This window comes from Desmodus rotundus, chromosome 4, assembly GCF_022682495.2.
Source record: "Desmodus rotundus isolate HL8 chromosome 4, HLdesRot8A.1, whole genome shotgun sequence".
NCBI lineage: Eukaryota > Metazoa > Chordata > Mammalia > Chiroptera > Phyllostomidae > Desmodus > Desmodus rotundus.
In genome coordinates this window covers 104265626-104291549 of record NC_071390.1, presented here as the reverse complement: position 1 = coordinate 104291549, position 25924 = coordinate 104265626, and the positions used below count along the sequence as shown (strand labels likewise).

Here is a 25924-nt window from a genome sequence, read left to right as displayed (position 1 = left end):
GGAAGGGGGCAAAGGGGAAACATCAGGACAACTGTAATAGCATAATCAAAAAAAATGGATCAAGCATGTAAATGTAAGACCTCAGACAGACAATAAAACTCTCAGAAGAAAACCTGAGATAGTAGCTTCACAACACTGGGTTTGGCAATGATTTCTTGGATATGACACCAATGGCCCAGGTGATGAGAGAGAAAATAGACAGTCATATTTTATGAAAATGATCCACAGAATGGGAGAAAATATTTGCAAGTCATTTATCTGATAAGAGATTAATATTCAGAATATTTTAAGAGCCAACACTCAACAACCTGAATTCAAACACGGCCAAAGGACTTGAACAGACACTTATAAAAAAAGATACAAGAATGCCAATAACTACATGAAAAGATCCTCAACACAACTGATCATCCACCTTCTACCCGTTTGGATGGCTACCATCGCAGTAAAATTAAAGTACTAGCAATATAAAATGCTGCATCTCCTATGAAAACACTATGGAGGTTTTTAAAAAAATTAAAGATAGCATTACCATATGACTCAGCAAATGTCACCCAACAGAATTAAAAGCAGGGTCTCAAAGAGATATTTATACACCCATGTTTATAGCAGCACTGTTCACAACATGAACGGCATGTGAATAAGCAAAATGTGGTATGTACATACAAATGAAGTAATTTTAGCCTTAAAAAGGAAGAAAATTCTGCAATATGCCACAACATGGATGAACCTTAAGGACATTACGCTATGTGCAAAAGGACAAAATACTATATGATTACACTTTTTAGAGGTACCTACAGTAGTCAGAATCATAGTGACAGAAAGTAGACTGGTGGTTGCCAGGAGCTTGAAGGAGAGAAAAAGAGGACTGTTTAACAGGTAGAGAACTTCAGTTTTACAAGGTGAGAAGACTTATGGATACAAATGGTGGTGATGGTTGCACAACAATGTCAGTTTATTTAACACCATTGAACTGATTACTTAATGATTAAAATGATACCTTTTGTGTATTTTACCATCAGCCCATTTTTCTGCTCCCCTTTACAAATTCCTTGAAAGAATACACAAACCTGCTATTACGAGGAGCTCCTTATATATTCTGATTTGGCCTTTCTTAAAATTACTTCAGTCTTTCAACTGTACTTCACCACCGAACATGCTACTATCAAGGGCACTTATGACCCCAAACCAGTGGTCAATTCTCAGCCCTTACCTTATTGGGCAATGCTGGGAGATGTTTTGGTTGTCACAACTTTGGGGGACAGAGGGGAAGAAGCGCTACTAGCATCCAGTGGGTAAAGGCCTGGGATGCTGTTAAGCACCCTACAATTTTCAGGATAGCGCTCTCCCCCATGAATTTTTGGTCCAAATGTTAATAGTACTAAGGTTGAAAAAGTGGTCTAGTCAAAGGGGAAGAGTCTATGTAATATAGACTGCTTGGACCTGAGAGAAGAAAATGATGAAAGGATAAAAACTTTTAATCTTTTAAAACTTTTAAAATCTTTAAAAAAAAAAGATTTCAAGCTGAGTTAGTAAAAGAACGGTGATATCATTAACAGATACCCATAGTGAGGATGAATAGGTAATGGCAAGGAAGATGAGACTGAGTTTTGGAAATAAGTACTTGAAAATGCATCCATATAAATATGTGAGTTCTACAGAGAGACAGCTAGAAAGACAGGTATATACAGACTGATTTGGATAGATGACAGATACGTACATATGGATTTGACAGTTGATATTAAGAGTCCTAGGGACAAGACCCAAAGAGAAGAGCATACACTGGTACCTAAAATTTTCCCCTCTGATATTCTTCATTGTGTATTCTATGCCTTCTCATCATCGATCTTTTGAGAATTGTTGTGACCTGATTATGTCAGCATTGCAACTTCAGTATAGTTACTATTAGAAAAATGCGGACAGCCTGTTTTACTTTTTGGAACAGTTGTAATGACTAAGATCTATGTTTGAATATTATGCCTCTGTTAATTAGTCATGTTGAGTTTGGACAAATTTATTTAGCTTCTATCTTAGTTTACTGATTTTTAAATAATTTAAGCAGCACCTTCCTTTCTCCTAAATATCTATCCTATTACCTTATTTATTCATTCACTCACATTTTATAGCTCTATTTTGTGGATGTATTTAAAAGACATATCTTTCTTACCATTTTTCTCTTTTTTGTATTTCATTTTAAACATCCATTTTTTGGTATCTGACATACCTACATACTTTCTGTCCTACAATATTATAGTATTTCTTACAATAATGTAAGATTTAATTATAATACAAGAGTAATTCTAAATATTTTACCAGTATACTTGAAATGACATGATGAGCAGAAGCAGCTTAGATGGGTGAGTTCCAGCTCTATCAACCAGATTTTCAGTCACTCTCTTTCAGCTCATAAGCCTCAAATTCCTCACCTCACATAAATCAAAGTAGTATGATATTGGCATAAAAACAAACACAGAGACCAATGGAATAGAACAGAGAGCCCAGAAATAACTAATATACACGGTCAATTAACTTAAGACAAAGAAGCCAAGAATATAAAATGGTGAAAGTACAATCTCTTTAATAAATAAGGTTAGGAAAATTGGGCAGCCATATGCAAAAAAATTAAACTGAACCACTATCTCACACCATATACAAAAAACTCAAAACAGATTAAAGACTTGAACGTAAGACCGAAACCGTAAAATTCCTAGAGGGAAATGGGTAAGCTCCTGGTCATCGATCTTGATGATTTTTTAAAATACGGCATCAAAGCAAAGGAAACAAAAGCAAAAATAAAGAAGCTGGGCACATTAAAAAGTTTCTGTATAGTGAACAAAACCATCAACAAAATGAAAAGGCAACCTATGAAATAAAACAAAATATTTACATATCATATCTGATAAGGGCTTAATATCCAAAATGTATATAAAAGAAATCATACAACTAAATAGACAAAAACCTAAAACCCAATTTAAAAATGGGGGAAAGACTTGAATAAATATTTCTCCAAAGAAGATATACTGATGGCCAAAAGGTACATGAAAATGTGTTCCCCATCCCTAATCAAAACCACAATGAGATTACCACCACACAGGTTAGAATGGCTATTATCAAAAAGTTATGGGAGTTCTGGTTAAGATGGAGCTGTAGGTAAACACGGTTCACCTCCTCGCACACCACAACAAAAATCACAACTAAACTACAAAACTATCACCCAGAATCATCAGAAAATCAAGCTATATGGAAGTCTGACAACAAAAGAATTAAGGAAGTCACATTCATCCAGACAGGTAGTAGGGGTGGAGCTGTCCAGGTATGTAGAACAGGCGGTCCCACACCCACATGCAGTGGATAAAAACTAGGAGGGATACCTCAGGAGCAAGGGATCCCAGCCCCATACCAGACCACCCAGCCCAGGATTCCAATGCCAGAAAGATAAGTCCCCATAACTTCTGGCTGTAAAAACCAGTGAGGGTTGGGGTAGCATTAGAAACTGTGGGATTCTCAGGTATTTCCTCTTAAAGGGTCTGCAACAGACTTAGGACTTAAGCAGATTCACTCCCTTTGGGCTCCAGCACCAGGGCAGCAGCTGGAAAGGCACCAATGGCATAGGGAGAGAAACTGAAGTGTCTGGCATCAAGGGGAGTGCCGGGGGACAGCTTCCTCCTGGACAAAACTCTAAGAGGACAGGCAGTGGCACTGTCCCCTTTCTAAGCCCTCCCTAACACAAAGCCACAGAGCAGTGACACCATATTGGAGACTCCATCAACCTGGTTCACATGGGCTGCCCCATTCCAACTTACCAGTTTCCTTTTCTACAAAAGGCCACACTACTAAGACAGGGAGTGAAAGCAGCTCCACCTAATTTATAGAAACACACACAGGGAGGCTGCCAAAATGAGGAGACAAAGAAATAAGACCCAAATGAAAGAAAAGAACAAAACATAAGAAAAAGAACTAAACAAAATGGAGATAAGCAATCTATTAGATGCAGAGTTCAAAAGACTGGTTATAAGGATGCTTAAGGAACTCATTGGGTACTTTTAACAGCATAAAAAAGACCCAGGCAGAAATGAAGGTTACACTAAGTGAAATAAAGAAAAATTTACAGGGAATCAACAATGGAGTGGATGAAGCCAAGAATTAAGCCAATGATTTGGAACCTAAGGAAGGAAAAAAAAACATTCAATCGGAACTGCAAGAATAAAAAAGATTCCCTTCAAAAAAACAAGGTTAGCCTGGCTAAGGAGCCTCAGGGACAACTTGAAATGTACCAACATTTGAATCACAGGGGTACCAGCAGAAGGAGAAGTGAAAGAGCAAGAAATTGAAAACTTATTTGAAAAAATAAGGGAACTTCCCTAATTTGGTGAGAGAAATAGACATACAAGTCCAGGAAGCACAGAGAGTCCAAACAACTTGGACAAAAAGAGGACCACATCAAGACACATCATAATTAAAATGCCAAAGGTTAAAGACACAGAGAGAATCTTAACAGCAGCAAGGGAAAAGCAGAGAGTAACATACAGGGGAGTTCCCATAAGACTGTCAATCAATTTCTCAAGAGAAACTTTGCAGGCTAGACGGGACTGACAAGAAGTATTCAAACGATGAAAATCAAGGACCTACAACCTACATTACTCAATTCCGCAAAGCTATCATTTAGAATTGAAGGACAGATAAACTGCTTCCCAGACAACGTAAAGCTAGAGGAGTTTATCATCACCAAGCCCTTATTATATGAAATGTTAATAGGCCTTATCTAAGAAAAAGAACAATATCAAAACTATGAACATTAAAATGGCAATAAATTCACAACTATCAACAACTGAATCTAAAAAACAAAGTAAACAAGCAGAACAGAAACATAATCATAGATGTGGACACCATTTGGAGGGTTACCATTTGTGGAAGGAGGAGAATGGGAGAAATGTGCAGGGATCAGTACAAATTGGTAGGTACAAAAGAGACAGGGGGATGTTAAGAACAGTGTAGAAAATGAAGAAGCCAAAGAACTTATATGCATGACACGTGAACATGAACTAAAGAGGGGAGGGGGGACACTGCCAAAAGTAGTGGGGGATACCAGGTGGAGGGGGAGAAATTGCGACAACTGTCATAGTATAACCAATAAAATATATTTAAAAAATGAAATGACAAGTGTTGGTGAGAATGTGGAGAAAAGGGACCTTTGTGCACTATTGGTGGGAATGTAAATTGGTACAGTCACTGTGGAAAATAACACAGAGGTTGCCCCCCATATTAAAAACAAATACCGTATGATCCAATGATCCCACTTCTGGCATTTATCTGAAGGAAATGAAAACAGGATATTGAAAAGATACATGTATCCCATGTTCACTGCACCATTTTCACTATAGACAGGAGAGGGACTCAACCTAAGTGTCTATCAATTGATGAATGAATAAAGTGGATGCAATACACACACACACACGACTATTATTCAGCCACAAGAAAGAAGGAGATCCTGCCTCTTGTGAGTCAACATGAATAGACCTTAAAGGTATTATGCTAAGTAAAATAAGTCAGACAGAGAAAGACACATACTCCATGTTATCACTTCTATGTGGAATCAAATAAATAGATATAGTACCAACTTCAGCTATTTCACAAATGGTAAGTGCTATAAAAAGCAGTATTAAAAGTCCTTGTTATAGCCTCCTCTTCCCATTTTCTTGATTGTTTAATAACCTTCTTTGAAGTCTAGTGTTCACTTTCTGGCTTTCTCTTGTCTTTGCAAGAAGGTAGAATCACAGACATGGTATTGGGGTACTGTGTTTATTTTATCTTGAGCACAACTTAATTTCCATCTAATGGTATTTATTTCATTTTTCATCTGTTTTTCCTACCAACTTATTTTCATAGATTCTCTTAAATTATATGCTAAATTTCCCTTTTCCTTCTTGAACAAACTTTATAACCACTTTTGTGTTTACTTTGCTAATGAAACATTTACTTTACATGTATTTAAAGACTTTTTATTTTTATGTTTTTCAAAATAGTTCATTTTTTATTGTATTTTTTCCATTATCATTTATTCCTCCTATTTCTTCCTTCACCTCCCTGCTGCTCCCATAAAGACTCTTCCTCAAACAGTCTGGGTCAGATGAAGAACCACTAGACTCTGTACAGTAACTCATTAAAATTAAAACCAAGTTATGAGCTTTGGGGAGCAAAACTTCTGTTCCCTGCAGATTACCCAAGATCTGTGGAGAATGTATATGCTCAGAAGCTTGTAATCTAGGTGGGAGACAAAAATCACAAATAGGACACAAAGAAAAATGAACTATTTCTCAAATTCTAACTGGAGTTAGAAACCAGTGAGATGTTACTATTATAAAATAAAAACAACTTCTATTAAAGAAGTTAACATATAAATGGTAAGTGCAGTAAATTCTGAAAATCCTACATTTGTTACTGTGATACATACATTTATAATTTCACAATTTAAATATTAGCTATAAGGAGCTACCAGGCAAAAGTCAAAGCCAGCAAATTTATCCAAATAAAATACTTGCATACACAAGAGACGTTATATAAATTAATTGTATTGCATATGTTATGCACTAAAGTATCATAGTCTCAATTTGACAAAATAATCCTAAGCAATACTCAGTACTGTGGGATCTGGAGTTGAGAAATTTATAGAATTTTTTTTTAATCCTCACCCAAGGACATATTTCCATTGATTTTAGAAAAAGAAGAAGGAAGAGAAAGAGAAAATCATTGATGAGAGACAAACACTGACTGGCTGCCTCCTATACGTGCCCCAACCAAGATCAAACCCACGAGCTAGCTTTGTGCCCTGACCAGGAATCAAACTGGCAACCTTTTGGTGCACAGTACAACACTCCAACCAACTGAGCCATGCAGCCAGGACAAGAAATTATAGGATTTTAAATGAAATTTTTAAAATTAACTGAAGCTGACAATTTCACACTTGATCTTATTTCATGAATAGTATTTGCATATGCCACATGTATCTCTCTGATTTGATTTTCATCATATCTGTGGTACATTTTTGAATAATTAGATTCTAAGAAGTATTGATATTTACCCACTGCTTCTTCTTGGTTTGAGAAATCAGTTGTTTGTGCTGTGTTGCTAGCTTCTTGATTTCCTCTACAAACTCTTCTTTACATTTTTCCTTTACTTGTTTACATTTTCTGTCCATCTCACCCTGCATATTGGCGACAGCTTTATTTACAGCTTGTCTTTTCTCTTCTTCCATTTCAGAACGCAGCTGAAATGAAAAACAAGTTAACACACAGTATTTCAACTCATTATTAATAAGACCTTAATATATGGTTTCTATTTAAACAATGTACCTCTTCTTCCCGTTATTTCACTGAGAGCTGTGAATATTTAGGCAAGAAAAGTACTATTGTTAACATGTTATAAATGGCATTTTATTACACTTCCAAGTGTACTTCCAAGTATTTCTAGTTTTAAAAAGTAGCTACATGGTTGACACATCAGTGAAAAAAGCTAAACTGTTACACAAAATGAATCACTCACCATGACCAGGGGTAAGAGGGGCAACATGTGCTAGTTGGGCTCCTTACCTTTTCTAGAGCTTCTCGGACAACTCTTTCAGTTTCTCGCTTGTGATCAGACTTCATTCGGTCTTTAAAGTCATTGAAAATTTTGGTGTATTTGTCGTGGCACATGCTTTGACACACTCCATCGCTGGTGGTCTGGGTGCTTCGATGCAGCATTCTTGGGGAAGAGGCACTTAACTTCTTGGTCTGTGTTGACACTGAAACTTTTTCAATTGGCTGAGGCATTGTGGGGATTTCCTGGCTGGAACTGACTGCTTCAGTTTCAGGCTCTGGTTCCTAAAGGGTAACGGAAGTGTTTCATTGTAAAACAAAACCATTAACTCACTAGTTCAATAAGCTCTATCAATATAACGGTGACATACATAAGTGGCCATATTAAGAAACTATTTTAGAAAACCATGTAATTAAGATGGTAAATTCTATTAGGTATATTTTACCACAATTAAAAATAAAGAAAAATAGTGAAAAAATAACCATGCAATTAACAGCCACAAAAATTCCAAACAGTAACTTCATCTATAATTTCATTATGTATTAATACTATAGCTTTTGCATTTAGAAGACTAAACAAAAAATTATCATATAAAATCGTTACCAATTTATAGTCACTTTTTGGGACTAGACTCATTAACAAGCTCCCTAAAATCTGAAACCATTTTTCATTGAACATGTGTTTAGATTATACCCAAGTTTATACCTCGTTTTAAAACATGCATGGATTATATACTTTTAGGAGATTTAACCATTGTTTTTTCCAGTTTTAAAATGATGATCTAATTGATGTACTAAATAACCCTTTAAACACTAACACTTTGTGTTTAATAATGCTATGAGAACATATCAGAGTTCCAGGAAACGCCACAAAGTGCCCCTCTCACTTGGCCAGACTTGGTCAGTGGAGGCAGAGACTCTTGGCACGTATGCATTGTTACTCCAGTGATAGCACATGATGACAGAAAGACCAGAAGACTGGTTCAAATGTGGTGGGTATTTGGGTTCAAATGTGGTGGGTATTATTTGACCGATGGCAATGCATTTCACAAGTACACATCACAAGCAATTGTCTTGACCATAACTTTGAAAACATTTCCTGTGTCAATGCCACCTGGAAACTGCAAGGTGCACAACTTACTTCTTTTTTGGGTTCCACACTTTGATTACGTCGCCCTTTCTTTGCTCTTGGTTCTTGAGTGACCTTTAGCTGTGGGCATCATAAAAGTAAAAGCGTATTATTCCAGACACTATAAAACACTTCTCTGCTGAAAATATTAGCCATGGACCCACAGGTAAGTAGTAACTTGTTCCGTTTCATGAAGCTACCGCTTACTTATTACTGCTGTGACATGCAAGGCTTGAAGGAGCTAATGCACCTTCAGAAGGGGAGCAGTGCACTTAACTCTCTTTAGACTGGCAGGGTTGTGGGCAGCTTAGCTATGTGAATTGAGTTCGGTTTCTTTTGCAGAGCACTTTACAAATGTTTATATGAAAGGAGAAATGTCAGAATCTTCTTTACAGTGACGAGTGGGCACTAACAATGTTCACATTTACAATAACAACTGATGGGTGGTTTCTGCGGGGACACCACACACCTGCTCGTTGCTGGTGGAGGAGATACTAGACTCAGCCTCCTCCTCCCCACGGTCCTCATTCTTAGACTTCCAAAATCTTCCTTCACGAAGGAAACGCTGATGCAGTTCCAGCTCATCACAAGCCTTTTTCCAACCCATACTGCGCTTAACATGTAGCCGATGGACATTGACTGTGATGTCCTGTATGTTTTCAGAAGGAATCCAAGCCCTAGCAACATTTAAAGGTACAGTTAGAAATTACCAAAATGGTGGTGGGCTCTAACCATTGTAAAGTATGATTTGTGGAAATTAATTTACTGAGGCTATTAGTTGTGGCTTGAATGAAAACTCTTACCAAGTAGAAAACAGGTGAGGTAACTTTTGTGTTTTTAGTCATCAAAGTTCTCAGAATTGAAATGATTCAAATATCTCAGAACTGTTTACTGTTTTCTTTAACCAGCTTAAGCTTCTCATAGGTCCTTTTTAAAATGTTACCTCTTCTTGATCCAAATACTATAAGAAGTTATTCGAAATCTAGTTATTTGCAGATCAGAACTACAGAATCATCTGAAAACGTGAAGAAATTTTCAGGAGATGCGTACATTAATATGAGGGCTTCCAAAACTTGTATCTGTTTAGTTATATTTATATCACATTCCTAATTCATTAGATGAACCCTGATTAAGAGAGAGAAGTGTTTGTATCATTTAGCAACCAAGTAGGCAGGTATGAACACAACTTCAAGTATCTCTGAATTATGGGTAATATTGACCTAAAACTACAGAATAAAAACTGTATTTGGCTTTATTGGGGAAAATGCTGAAAATTCAAGAAAATTTTCCTACGCACTAATCATTAGACTGGACTTAAATCAGTACCATCTAGAATGTTGCTTACTGTGTGCTGGTGGAAGGCACCATAAAGCATACAACAAACAGTGAATGAGACCTGTCTGATCTTGAGTGTTAACTGTCTCTTTGACAGTAAACAGATGAAGGAGATGTTGTCCAGATGGGGTTAAACTGGGCTGAAGCCCAGTAAGGGTACTCATTGCACCTAATTACTAGGATGGCACTTATACACATCTTGCCTTTGCCTTTAAGGGCTTTACATTTTGTCAGATGAGAATGAAATGCAACAGGCAGTTCAAGGTGATGCTAGCATGCTCTAGAGAGGAAGAGAATTCCATCTGGTTGTAAGTAGTCACTTGGTTTCACCTGGGCTTGATCTTCAAAGATATTTAAGATTTAGACAGGTGACCAATAGAGGGGAGAAATTTGAGGCAGAGAGAATGCCACAAATGGGAAGAAAACCCCAAAGGTGTGTGAGCAATAGTAGGAAGACATTTTCTAGAGCACAGGGGATGGGATATAGCACTATGAATACACAACGGTTTAATTCTTTTCAGACTTCTGTTTAAAATGTGTAAGGTGTCAGTCAGTTTTCATTCCTGGCCTATAATTATGGAGTTCTACAAACATGAAGCCTGTGACTGTTCTGAAGGAATCTTAGAGAATCATGGCACATAGGCCTACATCATAAATAGCAGCTTCTACAAGCAAGTTAGAAGTCAACTGTTTTAGAATTTAAAAGCACATTTAATATAATAATCCATATACTGTGACAGATAAAACTAAGTTTGAACTGCCATGTAAATATTTATAAATTTCACATCAACAATGTCTCCTCTGATGCAAGTACTTTATTAGAAATCAAAGTAAAATACACTTTGAAAACTCTTAACTCTAACGCAAAGAGTGCATAGGAAATTTTGCTTGTGGAAGGGTTCCTTGCCAATAGGATCTTGAATAAATATTGTATTTACTCTTTCAGTCAACAAATATTTATTGAGTGCCTATTATGTACCAGGCAATCAAAGTAAGTATTTTCGTTCACTTTATAAAAGCAGTGGGTTTTTAGAGACATTTCTGTTATGAACAGTGCTGACTACCTGGAACAAACTCCTGAACTATGAGAGTATTTTCCCCTTAACTTATCTATTTATCCCTTGGATATAATAAAATTGATGCATACCTATTCCTGATATGGGAATTCATTCTCAATGTAGTTCATATACATTCCTATATTGTTTTTTAAAAAGATTTATTTATTTTTTAGGGAAAGGAAAGGGAGAAGGAAGCATGAAACATTGATGCAAGAAATATTGATCCAAGAAAGAAATATCTACTGGTTGCCTCTTGAATGCACCCCGCCCGGGGACGGAACCTGCAACTCAGGTATGTGCCCTGACCCATAATACAACTGCCAACCTTTCGCTTTGCGAGATGACATCCAACCAACTGAGCCACACTGGTCAGGGCCCTATCCTCTTTTAATCAACTCCATTACTGTAGGTAATCAGATTTCAGTTTTAAAGAGTATTAGTGGGTATGCAATCTGATCTACAAAAGATAAAAACCAAAATGGCAAACACTCCATAATTTAAAGAGTTTGATAAACAGAGGTATAATCTAATTTGACTATATCTATACATCTGTCAAATCTGAATGCTCTGAATATATGCAGAATAAAATGGCTCAGGGATCTGATGGCAAATGAACTCAAAACGTTCTATTTTTTATTTCACAGTACCAGATTTCCTGCCAGCTCCTTCTGGCTGTGCCACCCCACCCTCCAGCTACCATGCAGCAGAAAGAGGTAGCCTTGTAGGTACAAGTATCTTATCAGCTACTTTTTTTCTCTGGCAGGCAAAGCCTTGCAAATCCTACAGGAATCCTACTTAGACTCAGAGGGACCACAGTCACCTTTCTTCCTGGAAACTTACAACTTGTTCAGGGTCAAAGGGATGGAGAAGTGCGTTCTGAGTGTACAGAAGGGCCTAGTCTGAAACCATTAATATTTTTTTCTCCTACCTACATGTAAAGATAAACTGGCAAGAGAATATTTATTGATGGTGACTGCTGCATAGCAATGTGAATATTTAATACCACTGAATGCACACTTAAAATGGTAATGACACTAAAATAAACAATGTTTATGAATGAAAACTTGCAGCTGGTAGCCCTTATTGACCATCTCTTCCTGGTGTATAACATACTGCTTAAGTAATTAAAATTCATGAGTATAATTTTTATAAAGTTTGTTTTTTAGTAAATCAAATATTCTAACATGATGGAGTATAATTCTTTAAGGTACTCCCCTCATCAATCCTTCACTTCAAATATCTCATTGGTCATACTGTAACCAGGAAAGGAAAAGACTATACTGACAGTAAAATCGTAGAGCTTTTATTTTCTAAAATAAAAGCCTCCAAGTCCCATCTGTTCAGAATTTTTTAAATTAAATCTTCCAGGAAATAAGAAGTTTCTGGCAAAAAAAACCAACACAAAAAAACCTCTGGAAATGTAATTTTGTTTTAATTCTCTGTTTAGATGACAAATTTACTCTAAGGACTCAAGTAGATTAGCTTGAGTTTTCTTTTAAAATATTTTCTGCATATTGTACTAAATAACAAAGACAAATTAACTCACATTATTAATAAAATATTGCTCACAATTAACGATACTATAAAGCTGTTTGAAAACTGATGAAAAAATCACAGTTAAAAATTCTGATTGTTATTCTAACTTAGCAGTATGGTCTTAAAAATAACTGAATACTTGTTTTTTCTTAGTTAACTGTGTTTTATTTAGTGAAATTTTAAAAATTGAATCAATTTTTTCCTCTGTAGTTTGCACATTTTTATTGTAATGCTAAAATCTTTGTAATGCTATATACCAGGCTCTATGCTTAGGTCTCAAATATAAAAATTTCTTTAAATCCTGCAAGCTCTTATAAGCTAGGTACTATTGAGGCCTATATTACACAAGTGAGGAAACAAAGCTCAGAGAGACTAAATAACCTGTCAAAGACTACAGTAGGAAATGATGGTTCAAGGACACAAATCCAACCACTCGACCTTCCTTGGTATCAGTTTAGAGATTTCTACAGATTAGTGTTTCTACAGGGAGACTACCCTTAACTCACTTGTGAAATATGCACTGCTTCCCTGCCTTTTGATGGGAAACTGAAACAAACTCAATATGATGTCCTGAACATGAAACATTAAGGAACATGGTAGGAATAAAGCACCCATGGACAAGGACAATGGGGCAGGGGGGAAGGATTGAATATGGGACGGGGTGGACATGGCAGGGGAGATCAATGGGGAAAAACAGGAACAACCGTAACTACACAACAACAAAAAAAATTTTTTTAAGAAAAAATTACCACTTAATAATTATCCACTTAAAACATTCATTTTCTATTGAATTATGGTATTATTATTTAGCTAATGGTTCTTGCCATGAAAACAGTGTCAACTAGGCACACATCTATCTATAAAAGAACTAGTTTTTTTGGACGTTTATACTTTCACAGGTTTCTTAGAACTAAACTTCTATTTATATGAAACTAGGCAAAAAGTCACCATGGAGAAGAATAAAGTCCCTTGTTCTATACCTTCTCTTAAAGTAGTAACAACTATACAAGATACTTTTCCTCCAGGCATGACAGGTGACAAGACACTTCAGACTGTAAATTTAAATCCTTGTACAGTGTGAGATATAGATCATGCAACCAGCTTTTGGTACTGTTCCCCTTTAATATCTGTGTTAAATGAACCCCCACCCCAAATTTCATACGAATTATATTTCCTATTATGCCTTAATTAGTTAGACTCAATCTCTGAGTACTATGATAGTTCACAATACTTGAATTCACTTTTAGAGTCAATGCTATTATGACACATTATTTAGAACAGTATTTTAGACTAATTTTCAATGTGAAGTAAAATTTAAGACCTTAATACCAAAATTAAGGAGGTAGCTATAATTTTGTACTATAGTTTAGCATTTTTTGTGAAACACCTAACTATGCAAAAATAATTTTATAGCAACGAAGAATCTTTACCCTTGGGATACATAATTATATTACAAAAATGCACATTAGGCTTTGCTGTGTATATATACATCCCTAGCAACAGAAACATTAAAATCTCGATTAGAAACAATGTCTGACAGTTCTACGTGTGTAATTCTTATGCACACAGGATAGATTATTCAGACACGTCAGATCACAAGATTAACATTCTCTTCTCTCCCGAGTTGGTTATTTTTATCTATGGCTTTTTTTTTTTAAGTTTTGTGGTTTTTAAATTTTATTTATTTATTTTTAGAGAGAAGGGAAGGGAGGGAGAAAGAGGGAGAGAAGTATCAATGTGTGGTTGCTTCTCACATGGCTCCCACTCGGGACCTAGCCCACACCCAGGCATGTGCCCCAACCGGGAATCAAGCCGGTTCGCAGCCCGTGCTCAATCCACTGAGCTACACCAGCCAGGGCTATCTATGGCTTTTTAACAGAGCCTTGAAAAGATGGTCGAAACAACCATAATACCATTACAATACTAAAAAATGGACACATATTGAGAACCATTCCCCTCCACTGCCATAAGGATTCAATCTGAGCATTAACATGTATTTGACTTCAACAGTGTCGGTTACTGAAACTGTCTTGCTTATTAGTAAACAGTATCTGAAATATGCCTAAAATCACAATTAATAGAAATATCATTGTTAGTTGCCTAGTCCACTTATGTACTGACTTATTTCTTCAATTTAAAAGAAATTTCATGCTGTTTCTGATGAAGAAGCCACCAAACACCAATAGTAGCCAGACTGGGTCTCAAGAATGCCCCAGAAGCTCAGCTATGATTGCTGTGACATGGGAACATGATTACCTTTGATGATGGTGACCGAAGAAGCGAACGTCGACCTGATTGTCCTCTTTCTGCATGACTTTGGCTGGCCAGAATCCAAAACCTTTCATTTTAGCCCAAACCAGTTCATGATTAGGTATCTGGAATAAAATGTGTTACCCTGTCATATTACTTTGAAAGTATCAAATACAAGTCTATCGTTAATACTGAACTATTTAGTCAAGTATAATTCATTATTTTGAAATATTTCTTTCTAACTCCTAACTAAACACAAAGAGCTTTTTATCCCCCTTGGGATTAACTGATTTTGCCTCCAAGAAAACCACCAAAAATTAAAATTTGCATTAAAGTAGGATATGGACTTTCATTTCTGAGAAGAGAGAGGAAAAATACTTGCTTAATATCCTGTAGCATTATGGAATGAGGCAATGGGGCCAAAAAGAAGGGCCTTACTGTGTTTCATGAGCCTGTTAGAAATGGGAGAATTTTAAGCCCTGATTCAAACCTATCTAATCAGAGATCCAAATTTTAATGTAACTTTCAAGTGACTGGGAAGCACAGTAACTTCTCAAGACTGGCTGCTCTCAGATGGCCTTTTGTAATACATCTGTACCTTTGGGGCCCCCAGAACATTCACAGGCTTCTTGTCAGCACCTTTCCGGAAATAAATGTCTTTTTGGGGGAAATTATACACCTATAAACATATATAAAGCCATAGATTTCTTGTGAAAGAATGAGAGGAAAAGCAAAAATATGTTTTATATTATATTTATTATATTATGGGACTCAATATTTATTCTTAGGTTCCTCATTTTAAAGACAGAAATGGATAACAATCCCAAGTTGTTTTCCCCATGTCTCAGTTTTTATACTCACTAAAATCATATGTACTGATATAAAGAAACATATTTAGGAAGAATCATAATCTTTAAGCAAACTGGAAATAAACTTCCTTAGAGCACCATACATTTAACAGGTAAAAAACAAAAATTACAAAATATCACCCACACAGGGATAGCAGAACCAATTGTCAGGACGAGCATTTGACAAATAGAAGCAGTTCTTGCAAAGCTGTAGCTCATCCAGCTGAAAAAAGAAAAGCCACTATTTTAGCCTACATAAAATATATATGTGCATTAAACTATATAAAATTGATCCAGTAAATTAACATTCTCATTCATGAACACAAATACCCTTGAATCTTGTTCCTAAGCTTTAGTTTTCAACAATACTGGATAAGCCTTCCACTTTCCTGCTCAAACCACCCCCATGGTCACAGACTGCACTGAAAAGAGAAAACGAATTCCTTACACACAGCCTGGCATGTTCGACCTCTCCTTTCCAGCCTCACTGGTGCCTTTGACCATTTAGCACTTAGATTAATGCAATTTCCTCAAAAAGGTCTTCCTCATCCATCATATAAAATATCCACTACCAACAATAGCAGTCCTTACTTTGAGCCTCATTCTCCATTTCAGTCTTTGTTTTCTTTCATAACATTCTTTTACAACTTATAAAGAAACATTTTCATCTGTTTCTTTTTCTGAGCAACCCTCTTTAGAATACAGCTCCATGAGCAGAAAGCTAGTACCTTGATTACCATTTCCTTCCTAATGCACTTCACAGCACTTAGTAGACACTCAATAAATATCTGCTAAATGAAATTTTAAAGTCAAATTTGAAATGAATTCAAGGAACAAAACTTTTATATAATTAAGATACTTTTGCAAAGACAATATTGTTACAGGTGAATGCTTCAAATAAGACCACACACACACAAAAACCTTCCCAAAATATGTATTTCATTTATTGTATAAATACAAACTTTGTTATTTGGTTGGTTTTTTGCTTGTGTAGTATCTTTCATTCAATGAGGATAACATTTGTTGAGTGTCTGCCTCATACAAAACACGTAAATGAATTACCTATCTAATACCTTAAGGGAAGTTAAAGAGCAAGTTTCCTTGCAGAAGTTACTTAGTAACTAAATCTCCCAGAATGTCTCTGAGAATCCTCTTCCAGAATTTCCCCCCCTTTATTTACATTATTTCCCATGTATGCCAAACAGGGACATAAAATTGTATTTAAAGGAAATGACAAAATTAAAACATATCTAAATTAGTGGAATTCTGAAATAAATTAACTTGGAATATAGTGAGAGTTTAATTACTAGGCATGGACAGTACCTCATGACAGGTATCTTTATACAGCATCCTTGCTATGTCAGCTTGCTCACTGTCTGCTATAATTAAAGAAAGATACCTATTACCAGTAATCTCGAAACACAAGACTATCAAAATTAATAAACTCACTTAAATTTTCTTACAGTTTGACAAATACTACTTAAACCAAAATGTGTATTTTAAATGATGTTCAGGCCACAAAATAAAATTGTATAGGCAGCTTTAATTTCATATCCAACATAATACTAATTCTCTAGGTATAAAGCAGCCTTTCTTTACTTTTAAACAATATTTAAACGATCCTTGTAAAGGATGTTAATGGGGAAATGGACAGAATTAATCACAGTGCTTATAAGAAACCTCTCAACTAAGTTTATAAATTTATACACAAAACTATAAAAAGTAATACTTTCATCATTTAGTATACCAGTGTTTTGCTTTTGAACAATTCTATAAGCTATAACTACATTACCAAATATTTTAAAGATTAAGCCATAACTATTACTACAGATCATTAAAATATTAATTTTATAAAATATATTTCTCAACATAGAATGTAAATGGCATGAAAAAATGCAAAAGCAAAAACAAATCAACCTCCATAGAAAATCACTGTGTTGTGGAGAAGGAGCTGAGCATCAGCTTTGAACTCTTCATAACTTCGGTATTTCCCTTCATTTACTTTCTGCAGTGGTCAAAAACAAAATGGCAAAAGAGTTACTAATGAAAATATTTGTCTGTGTTATGCTAATATGGTTAGAGTATGGGACACAACAGAATTTTCCAGAATGACATCATGGCTACTCCCGTGTCCCCCAGTATTGATGGACTGTGTGTTAAGAGAAACCCACAACTTTGTGTGCAGTTAGAATGTGATAGGATGGTAAAGTGTGGCAGGTCTGATCTACAGCAGCCACCACTGTCTTCTGTATTAATTTACTACTAGAGTGAAACTGGCAGCCTGAACATTTCATTGCGTTACAGTGATAACAGCTACTGCTAAGTTTTGTAAATAGTGAAAGCTCTGGCCAGTATGGGGTTGATGAGACCCTATCTATATACCTGTCAATTTTATAACACAGGACAATAAAGGGAAGCACTGTTAGCCTCTATGACAGTTTAACATAAATAAGACGACACATTTATAATTCTGAATTGAGACTAGGTACTAACTTATAATTTAAAAATAAAGGCTAAGATGTTCCTTTAGGCACTGAGGAAATGTCAGGGGTTCTCGCCTACATTACAGTGGTCAAGGATTTCCATCATTGACTTCTCTGTAACTTTGCCTTTAACTGCCAAAGAAAAGGATTATGGAAGAAATTTAAGGGGTTTCTGGAGAAGACAAAATTTTTAGGACCAGACTACCAAAATTGACCAGACTACCATCCATTTGCTTTAACCAGCAAGTATCAAGAATCTACAGGTTGCTTAAAACCAGACCTTTTAAAAGATTACACCCAATTTGCACTAGAGTGGCCAATTTTACTAAGAGGTTAGGTAGGCACACCCTCATCAACAAGGAAAGGCAACGAGAATCGCCCTGGGCTGTGAGTCTCTCAGTGACCTGGGAGCTGTGGGGTGAATATGAAGCAGGACAGAAGGCTGAGCTTTACCTCTTGTATGGTGGGGACGTCGACCGCTGAGTGCACCAGTCTCCGGTACATCGGGTGTTTGCTGTCCTTCCCCTTTTTATTAAGGTCTATAGCCTGAAAGGTCATTAGATACATCAATTTTAAACGTGGCTAGGGAGAGACAGGTAAACATCAATTTCTACACAAGTACTTTAGAACATAATGGGAAAACGTACACGAACTATATAGTTTAACATAGCATTTCTTAAGGTTTTGATAGAAGTTATTTTGGAAAGTTCTATTTCATTTTAAACACTATCAAAGAAAATGTTTATTTTGATAAATGAATTTTAAAAATTTAATTATTTCTAACTAATGAAGCTAAAGAATTCCTGTTCTGAAACACACACACACAAAAAAATCTAAAAGCCTACTGTAGAATTATCCATTGTGCAAAAAAATGACAGCAGTGGTTCCCATCCTTCAGACTGCTCTACACATATTTGTTACTTGTCAGCCATTAACTTTTATAGAGTGGACCAGAGCGAAATCTAATTGGGAGACTTGAAAGATCCTGGGGGGCAGGACTCACCCTCTCCTTCATGCGAGAGACAATGAACCTCAGGTATGTGCTCATCTCTTGTTTGTTTGTATTTTTCTTCTTGATGCTCTGTTAAAAACAGAAAAAGCCAGATATAAAATCTGATCTACATATCTATATTCATGTAAAAGACTTCTATATGTAAGAGGGTATATTCTGCAAAGATTTCACTAAAAGATGCACTACTTCCAACATATTTGATACAGAGAAATCTATGAAATTTGCATAGCAAAAATATTTACTGTACTTAGAATCAGAAAATATGATGTTGTATTTGAAATAATACCTTAGAGAATAATGCATTTGTTTCTTGGTATTTTGAAAACTTAAACCAGTTTCCAGATGAAAAGAAATGACAATAATAATGATAACAAATAATGACATAATGTAGAATCACTCGTTTTACACACAAAGAAATCAATGGCTGAAGTCCATTAGTGTGCATTTTAAATTCACACTAATGAATGGTGAATTTCAAAGCAACACTATTCTTCATTAAACATGTTATTAAAAGTCTGTGTCACTTATGAATTATGTGCAGTACAGTGGCACACACCTACATTTCTATTTTAAAGTGCTATTGATCAATTCAATAATAACTCCAATTTCTATTATTCTGGCCTAAAAGCTAATTAAGTTCCTCAATTTATCTCTCAGAAAATCTAACTTCTTATGTCCTTTCTATACAGTAGCAAGGAAACAAACATGCAGACACTTGGCCATAAGTAGGTAACACAGCAAAGGACTGAGTAGGTCTGGGCCACAACTGGACAGATGCTTTAACTTTTTCAGGCCACTACATTATTACTCCCAAAGAAACTTTATATGCAGAAAGTCATCTTAATATGCTATATACAATGAAAGACATTTCTCATGTAACTAAGAAGTCTTAGCTAGAGCTTAAGCAAATCGATCATATACACAATATTAAAATACCTGAATAAAAAGCAAAAAAGCATTTTCTTAGCTAGAGACTATTTCATAGACTTCATGTTCAAAATGACTACCTCACTCCACTTCTTGCCTGAATTCTTTGGTCACGCACAGATGCAGTCAATGGTTTCCTCCTTACCCAGCTGTAAGTTATGACCTATGCATACAGCTTCCAAATTTATGCCAATTATAGAGTTCTTCCCAACCCTGGCCATACTCAAAGTCTCTGGTGGAACTTTTTAAAATGTAGTTGTGCTTCACCTCTAAGAATCTGAGTTGAAATTTCTAGGGAAAGCCCTGTGCTTGTTCACTTATCTATTTAATTCCTCAGGTGGTTGTGACACATGGCTAAGACCAAGCACCAGGGTGTAGATGTGGAGTTCAAAAGGCAATGACATTTCTTAGACCCCAGGTTTATAATTTTTGGAGGAGGAGGGCTTTGATGTGGCTTGTGAATTCTCATTTTTAACAAGATCCCCAGTGATTCCCATGCATACAAACATGTGAGAACTATTAATTAGCCCCGTTCTGTAAGCCAGAGCACATCAGAGAACCAAGCTCTGTTCCTGCATTCTGCAAATCACACAGGAGTGTAAAGGGAGTTCTCAGTGGATCTGACGTGCAATCAGCTATTAACGCTTCTGGACAAATGTTTTTTGCAAAATGGGCATCCTTTCATGTACTACTTTTTACACTCAACAGGTTGACAAACTTTTGGATATAGGGAAGAGCAAAAAAAAAAAAGAAGTAAGAGGGCCAAGAAGGCTGCTTTATTCCTCTCACCTCTTAAAAAAACTACATTCCTTTAAAAGAAAGAAAAAAAACAAATGCTTCCAGTTACATGATCTATGACATCAAATATTTTGGGCACAGTACTAAAATAGCTGATTCCAAATAGCAATTTGACCATTAATAAACGTGTAGAAATTCAGATATAACAGCAATGTACATCAGGTTAGAAGTCTTGTATGAGAGTATCTGGGGGTATGTATGGTTCTTACAACAGAGAACATACTTAGGGAAAATATACAACCACCACTTTATGTAGTACTGAAATAAAATGCCCCAAAATATTGTCTGCAGTCACCTGAGTAATGACGATGGGGATGGGAGCCTCACCGCATCTACCTCGACACAGCCCTTGGGGCTGTTGTGTAAGCCACTTTTATGCAGGAATATATTTTTCTCCTTTCTGTGCTCTAAACATCAACCTATGAAATACTTCACCATTAGTAGGAATCTAACCTCTTCTGCTTTTAGGGCCTTAGAAAATAAAGCAACTCAATGTTTCTCTAGGGGAAACACTGCTGCAGAGCTAGAATCAGAATATTAGTATAGCCAAAGCATCCTAACTATACTGGCTCTTCTTTGAAACAAAAACACTTTAAACACTTTGAAACAGTAGGGAAAATCCTATTTTACTTTGCTCAAGTTTAGGTAAATTGTGCACTAAACTGTTCCTGTTTAAATAAAAGTCAGTATTAAGTTCCAAATTTCTTTCCACAGAGAATCTACACAAAACATGGGTGTCACATCTCTCACAATGCTTCACTTCAGATTCACCTGTCTAAACGTTCTTAAATGAATTGCTACATTAGTGTAACCATGTGCAGCAACATTTCTTTCTTCTTGAGAAGACTGCAAATGTAAGTGTTCACACTGAGGACCTTAATTTCACAAAATCATACAATAAATATAGGATGACAATCCTATTTTGTATCATGTTTAAATTTGCTTAAAGCCAAGATGCTAGAGTACCTCTTTTCTACTATGTGCAATTAAAAGTGGTGTTATGAGGTTGGAAAAATGACTATTTCAAGCAAAATGTAAAAGGAAACACAAGAGAGACAGGTGACTCCATGGCTAAATAGATATGACCTACCCCATCCTTCACAGCCCCAATTCCTTCAAAATATAGCTCTAAGAGATGTTCTACCCCATTTAATAAAGTTCTACCCAGGCTTAGATTATCAATGCTGATCAATTGTGGCTGTGCATTAGAACCACCCAAGGAAGCCTTTAAGAAATACCAATATCCACTCACACAAAGTTCAAGAACTGGCACAATGTATCTGTGGTGGAAAGTAATGAAAACAATGACTGTCTGGGGGGAGGAGGATTCAATGGTCACAATCTCTGCCTCAGTGGGACTTGGGTGCACAAGTGTCTATACATTTGTTCATCGAACAGTACATTCAAGACTTGTGCAAACCCCTGCAAAGTAAATTTTACCTCAAAGGAAAAGCCTGGCGATGTTGAGGTGCCACCCCAGAGAGTAGATAATACTGCTTAGAGAGAGGCCTGGGTACTCGCCATGCCAACCACACAGGTGTTTCTAACACACAACTCTGTCCAAAAACCGCTGCCTGGCATTAGCAAAGAGGCTGTATACTTACACAAACAAGTGCAGTGGTTCCAATTGTAACCACAGCTGCTGTACTGAGAAGTGTCAAGTGTAATCTTCAAAAGTTCTTTTTAAAGTGATGCCAGATCTAGTTACTTCTCCATCTACTTGCTCAAACAGAAATCAATCTCTGTTTTAACTATTCATTCATTCTTTGCAGATACTGTATTAGAAACTTCACTGGTTTGGGCTGTATACAAGGATTCACCCTGTATAAAGGAGTTTCACAGCCAAAAATATATTATTTTGTTAAAAGCCTCTACTACTTGTTTACTTTCTACTGTTGCCCAATACATCTTTTCTGGTGACAAATATGGGATTCTATTGCAGACTTAGGACAAGAACTGAAATGCATACAAGCACTTGGGTTCGTAAGTGAACAGCTGCCCTGGAGCTTGGAGTTTGGTACCTGGACATTGTGTGGCTCAGGGCGTGCCCAGGAGGCTGAAAGGAGCCTGCTTCCCAAACCTGTGGGCCCAGGAGCTAAGGACCCTGAACAAATGAAAAACCTCTCCCCACAACTTGTAGGGATATAACATTTGCTATCAGATGCTTTCACATTTGCCAATCTTTTGGGCTTTCTTTCTGACGGTTTCCAGTTACAATTTAGAGATTTAATATTTCACACAAGAAATCAACAAAGCATTGTAGCTTCTGTCCCAAGAGCTGCACTCAAATAAGATTTCTGGGGGTTTCTTAGGTAACATGTTGTGAGCTGCCTTATGTGACATTCACAGCAAAGTGTCTCAGTTGGTACCTGTCAGCCACTTGAGAAAAAGCTTGAGGAAAAGGCACTCTGACTAAAAGAGATTAAAGGGTTAGCTTTTAAGGTAAATAATGTGTTGACCAAAAAGTTCGTTTAGTTTTTTTTTCCATACGATGGCTCTACTAGTGAATTGTCTTTAACTTCATTCGAAAGTTTTGTTAAGATTGTATTGTGACAGCTGTTGTATGAGTGTGCATTTAAAAATACAATGAATACTGGTGAGTTTTTGTGCAGCCATTTTAATATTGGAGATGGAAGAAAACACATTTTCAGTGTATTATGCTTTATTATTTCAAAAAAGGTAATGCAACTGAAACACAAAGATTTGTGCAGTATGTGGAGAAGGTGCTATGACTGATCAAACATGTCAAAAGTGGTTTGTGAAGTTTCTTGGTAGTACTGACATTTTGGCCAAGTAATTCTTAGCTGTGGGGCTGTCTTATGCATTGGAAGATGTTTAACAGCACCCCTGTCCCCTACCACTAGAAGTCAATAGCAGGAGATAGCCGACATACTAAAAGTATCTAAATCAATAAAGTTATTGGTGAAAATAAAAAATGTGTCTCTTATTTTATGGAAAAAACTATACAGACTTTTTGGCCAACCCAATACTATTATGTTTGTAACATAACTAAGCAGATAGCTCTTGACCAGTTCAGAAAACATACAAGTAATGCTGTAGGTTAATCTGCAGATTATTTCAGATCCAATTCTTTCTCGGGCTTTGAGGAACGCTACAATCTACTTGCAGACCTCAGGACTCGTCGGTTAAGGCCTCTCTGTAACAGTGTGCAGCTCAGAATCCATCCTACTAAAACCCAGTAAAGTTCTCGTAACTGTTCATATTACCCAGTAGCATATAGGAGTGATTTGGGTCAATATCTGCACATTATCAAGAGACAAACTTTCCATTCCATGGCCAAAGTTGTTGCAACCATTTTAAAATGACTATAATCACATGGTTGAAGCTGTGTTACAAATGTACATAAGACATCCACTGAAGTTCAATGCTTGTAAGTACCTTATAGACAACTGAGGGACTGCTTTCCTCCACTGTAAGAGGATAAAAACCCAGAAAATCTTAAGCATCTTCCTGAATAAGGGATTCTTAAGCCAGTTACAAGCAATTGCTGGGATATAGCAAATTAGATGTGTCTAGTTAGATACCACAGACAAAACATGAATAAAGTGTCACACTCAGTGACTTACAGTGTTTTTGGCTTGGAGGAATGTAAAAGTAACTTTTGATCCACATCTGATCACTGATTATAATGTCCAAGCATCATTATTCAAAAGGACACTCAGGATTAAATGGTCGGAAATTTTCAGTGTTCCCTAGAGAGACCCTACTCTTGAAATTGAAGAAACATGTCAAGAATGAACTTCTGGAGGTACCACACCAAATATCCAAAAGGTGGGGAGAAATGTGCAAAATCAGAAATTGAGTTATCTTCTCCTTAGATAATGTATTTATGCTGCTGGAATTCAAATTCAAGTTTCCAAGTCTGAGACTAAAGAAAGGCAAAGGCCTCACACTTTTGGGGGGTTCCCAATATCCAGAATGTTCTTCAGCAGCAGGTTCTCCAGGGTTGGCAAACTTTATAGAAGGCCAGATAGCAAGTATTTTAGGCTTTGAGGACACACGAAATTGGAGTCTGTCTGAACTACTCAACTGCCATGGTGGAGAGGAAGCAGTCATAAATAATGCAGATACTCCATGACTGTGGCTATGTTCTAACAAAACTTGTGGAAACTGAAAGTGAAATTTCTTATAATTTTCACATCAAAAAATATTATTCCTCTTTTGGTTTTTCTTCAACCATTTAAAAATACAAATCCCATTCTCAGCTTAGCAGCAGTATAAAAACATATGAAGGGCTTGATTTGGCCCATGGGCTGTAGTTTGTCAACCCTTGACTAGTTTTAAGTTCTGGAAAGCAGGGTCCATAATAGCCCCAGTTCAGTCTTCTTTTGCCAGGCCCTTATACAGTATCTAGCACATAGTAAGTGCAAGGTGAATTGAACTCAGGATAGTCATTACTAACCAATTATCACTATCAGAAAAAAAACATTCCATGTCCAGTAGTTTAACATACAAGATTCATTCAAAATGAGAAACAGTTAATCACACACCCAAGATGTGTTGGCATATTCTAGCTACTATAATCTATTTTGCTTACCTCTGGGTGTGAATCACTCCTTTGCTTTATGACACCTAAATATCCCTGTTGGTCTCAAACAACCAAAGGCTCATTTAAATGTTAATGAGCTCACAAATTTGGGGCACTTGCTGAGAAGCAGATTCCTGAGCCTCAGCCCAGAGTCACTGTTCTAAACACATTTAGAACACCAATGATTCTGGTACAGGTGGCCCCTGGATGTTAGTAGAGAAACACTAATCTGCATCTAAATTACCTACATTGTTTGAGGCATCGAGATGCTGCAAGCTCTCTTCAATAGCTATGTATAATCACAGAAAAAAATCACAATACATTTTATCTGCACATAAATTGTCTATGTTGTTACTGAAATCAGAGGCTGGAAACTATTCTCTAAGACCATTTGTAATGACTGCATACAAAGGAATGAAAGTAGTCAT

At 36.4% G+C, this 25924-nt stretch overlaps 1 protein-coding gene across 17 annotated transcripts in view; it reads right to left on the bottom strand.

Annotated features, from left to right (window-relative positions):
• The window catches only part of ZMYND11 (zinc finger MYND-type containing 11), a 147978-nt gene that overhangs the window by 7666 nt on the left and 114388 nt on the right, over window positions 1–25924 (bottom strand). For 12 of the 17 annotated variants that reach the window (XM_024580826.3, XM_045186963.3, XM_024580840.4 and 9 more), the window contains 10 exons: window positions 19214–19291; window positions 18664–18756; window positions 17645–17732; window positions 17051–17106; window positions 15873–15950; window positions 14886–15004; window positions 9170–9377; window positions 8713–8781; window positions 7584–7856; window positions 7076–7261 (listed from right to left, as the gene is read on the bottom strand). In XM_024580826.3, the coding sequence (XP_024436594.1) occupies window positions 7076–7261; window positions 7584–7856; window positions 8713–8781; window positions 9170–9377; window positions 14886–15004; window positions 15873–15950; window positions 17051–17106; window positions 17645–17732; window positions 18664–18756; window positions 19214–19291 (1248 nt within the window). The remainder of the gene's footprint in view (window positions 1–7075; window positions 7262–7583; window positions 7857–8712; window positions 8782–9169; window positions 9378–14885; window positions 15005–15872; window positions 15951–17050; window positions 17107–17644; window positions 17733–18663; window positions 18757–19213; window positions 19292–25924) is intronic. The other 5 variants (XM_045186949.3, XM_045186957.3, XM_045186976.3 and 2 more) reach the window with 1 other exon arrangement.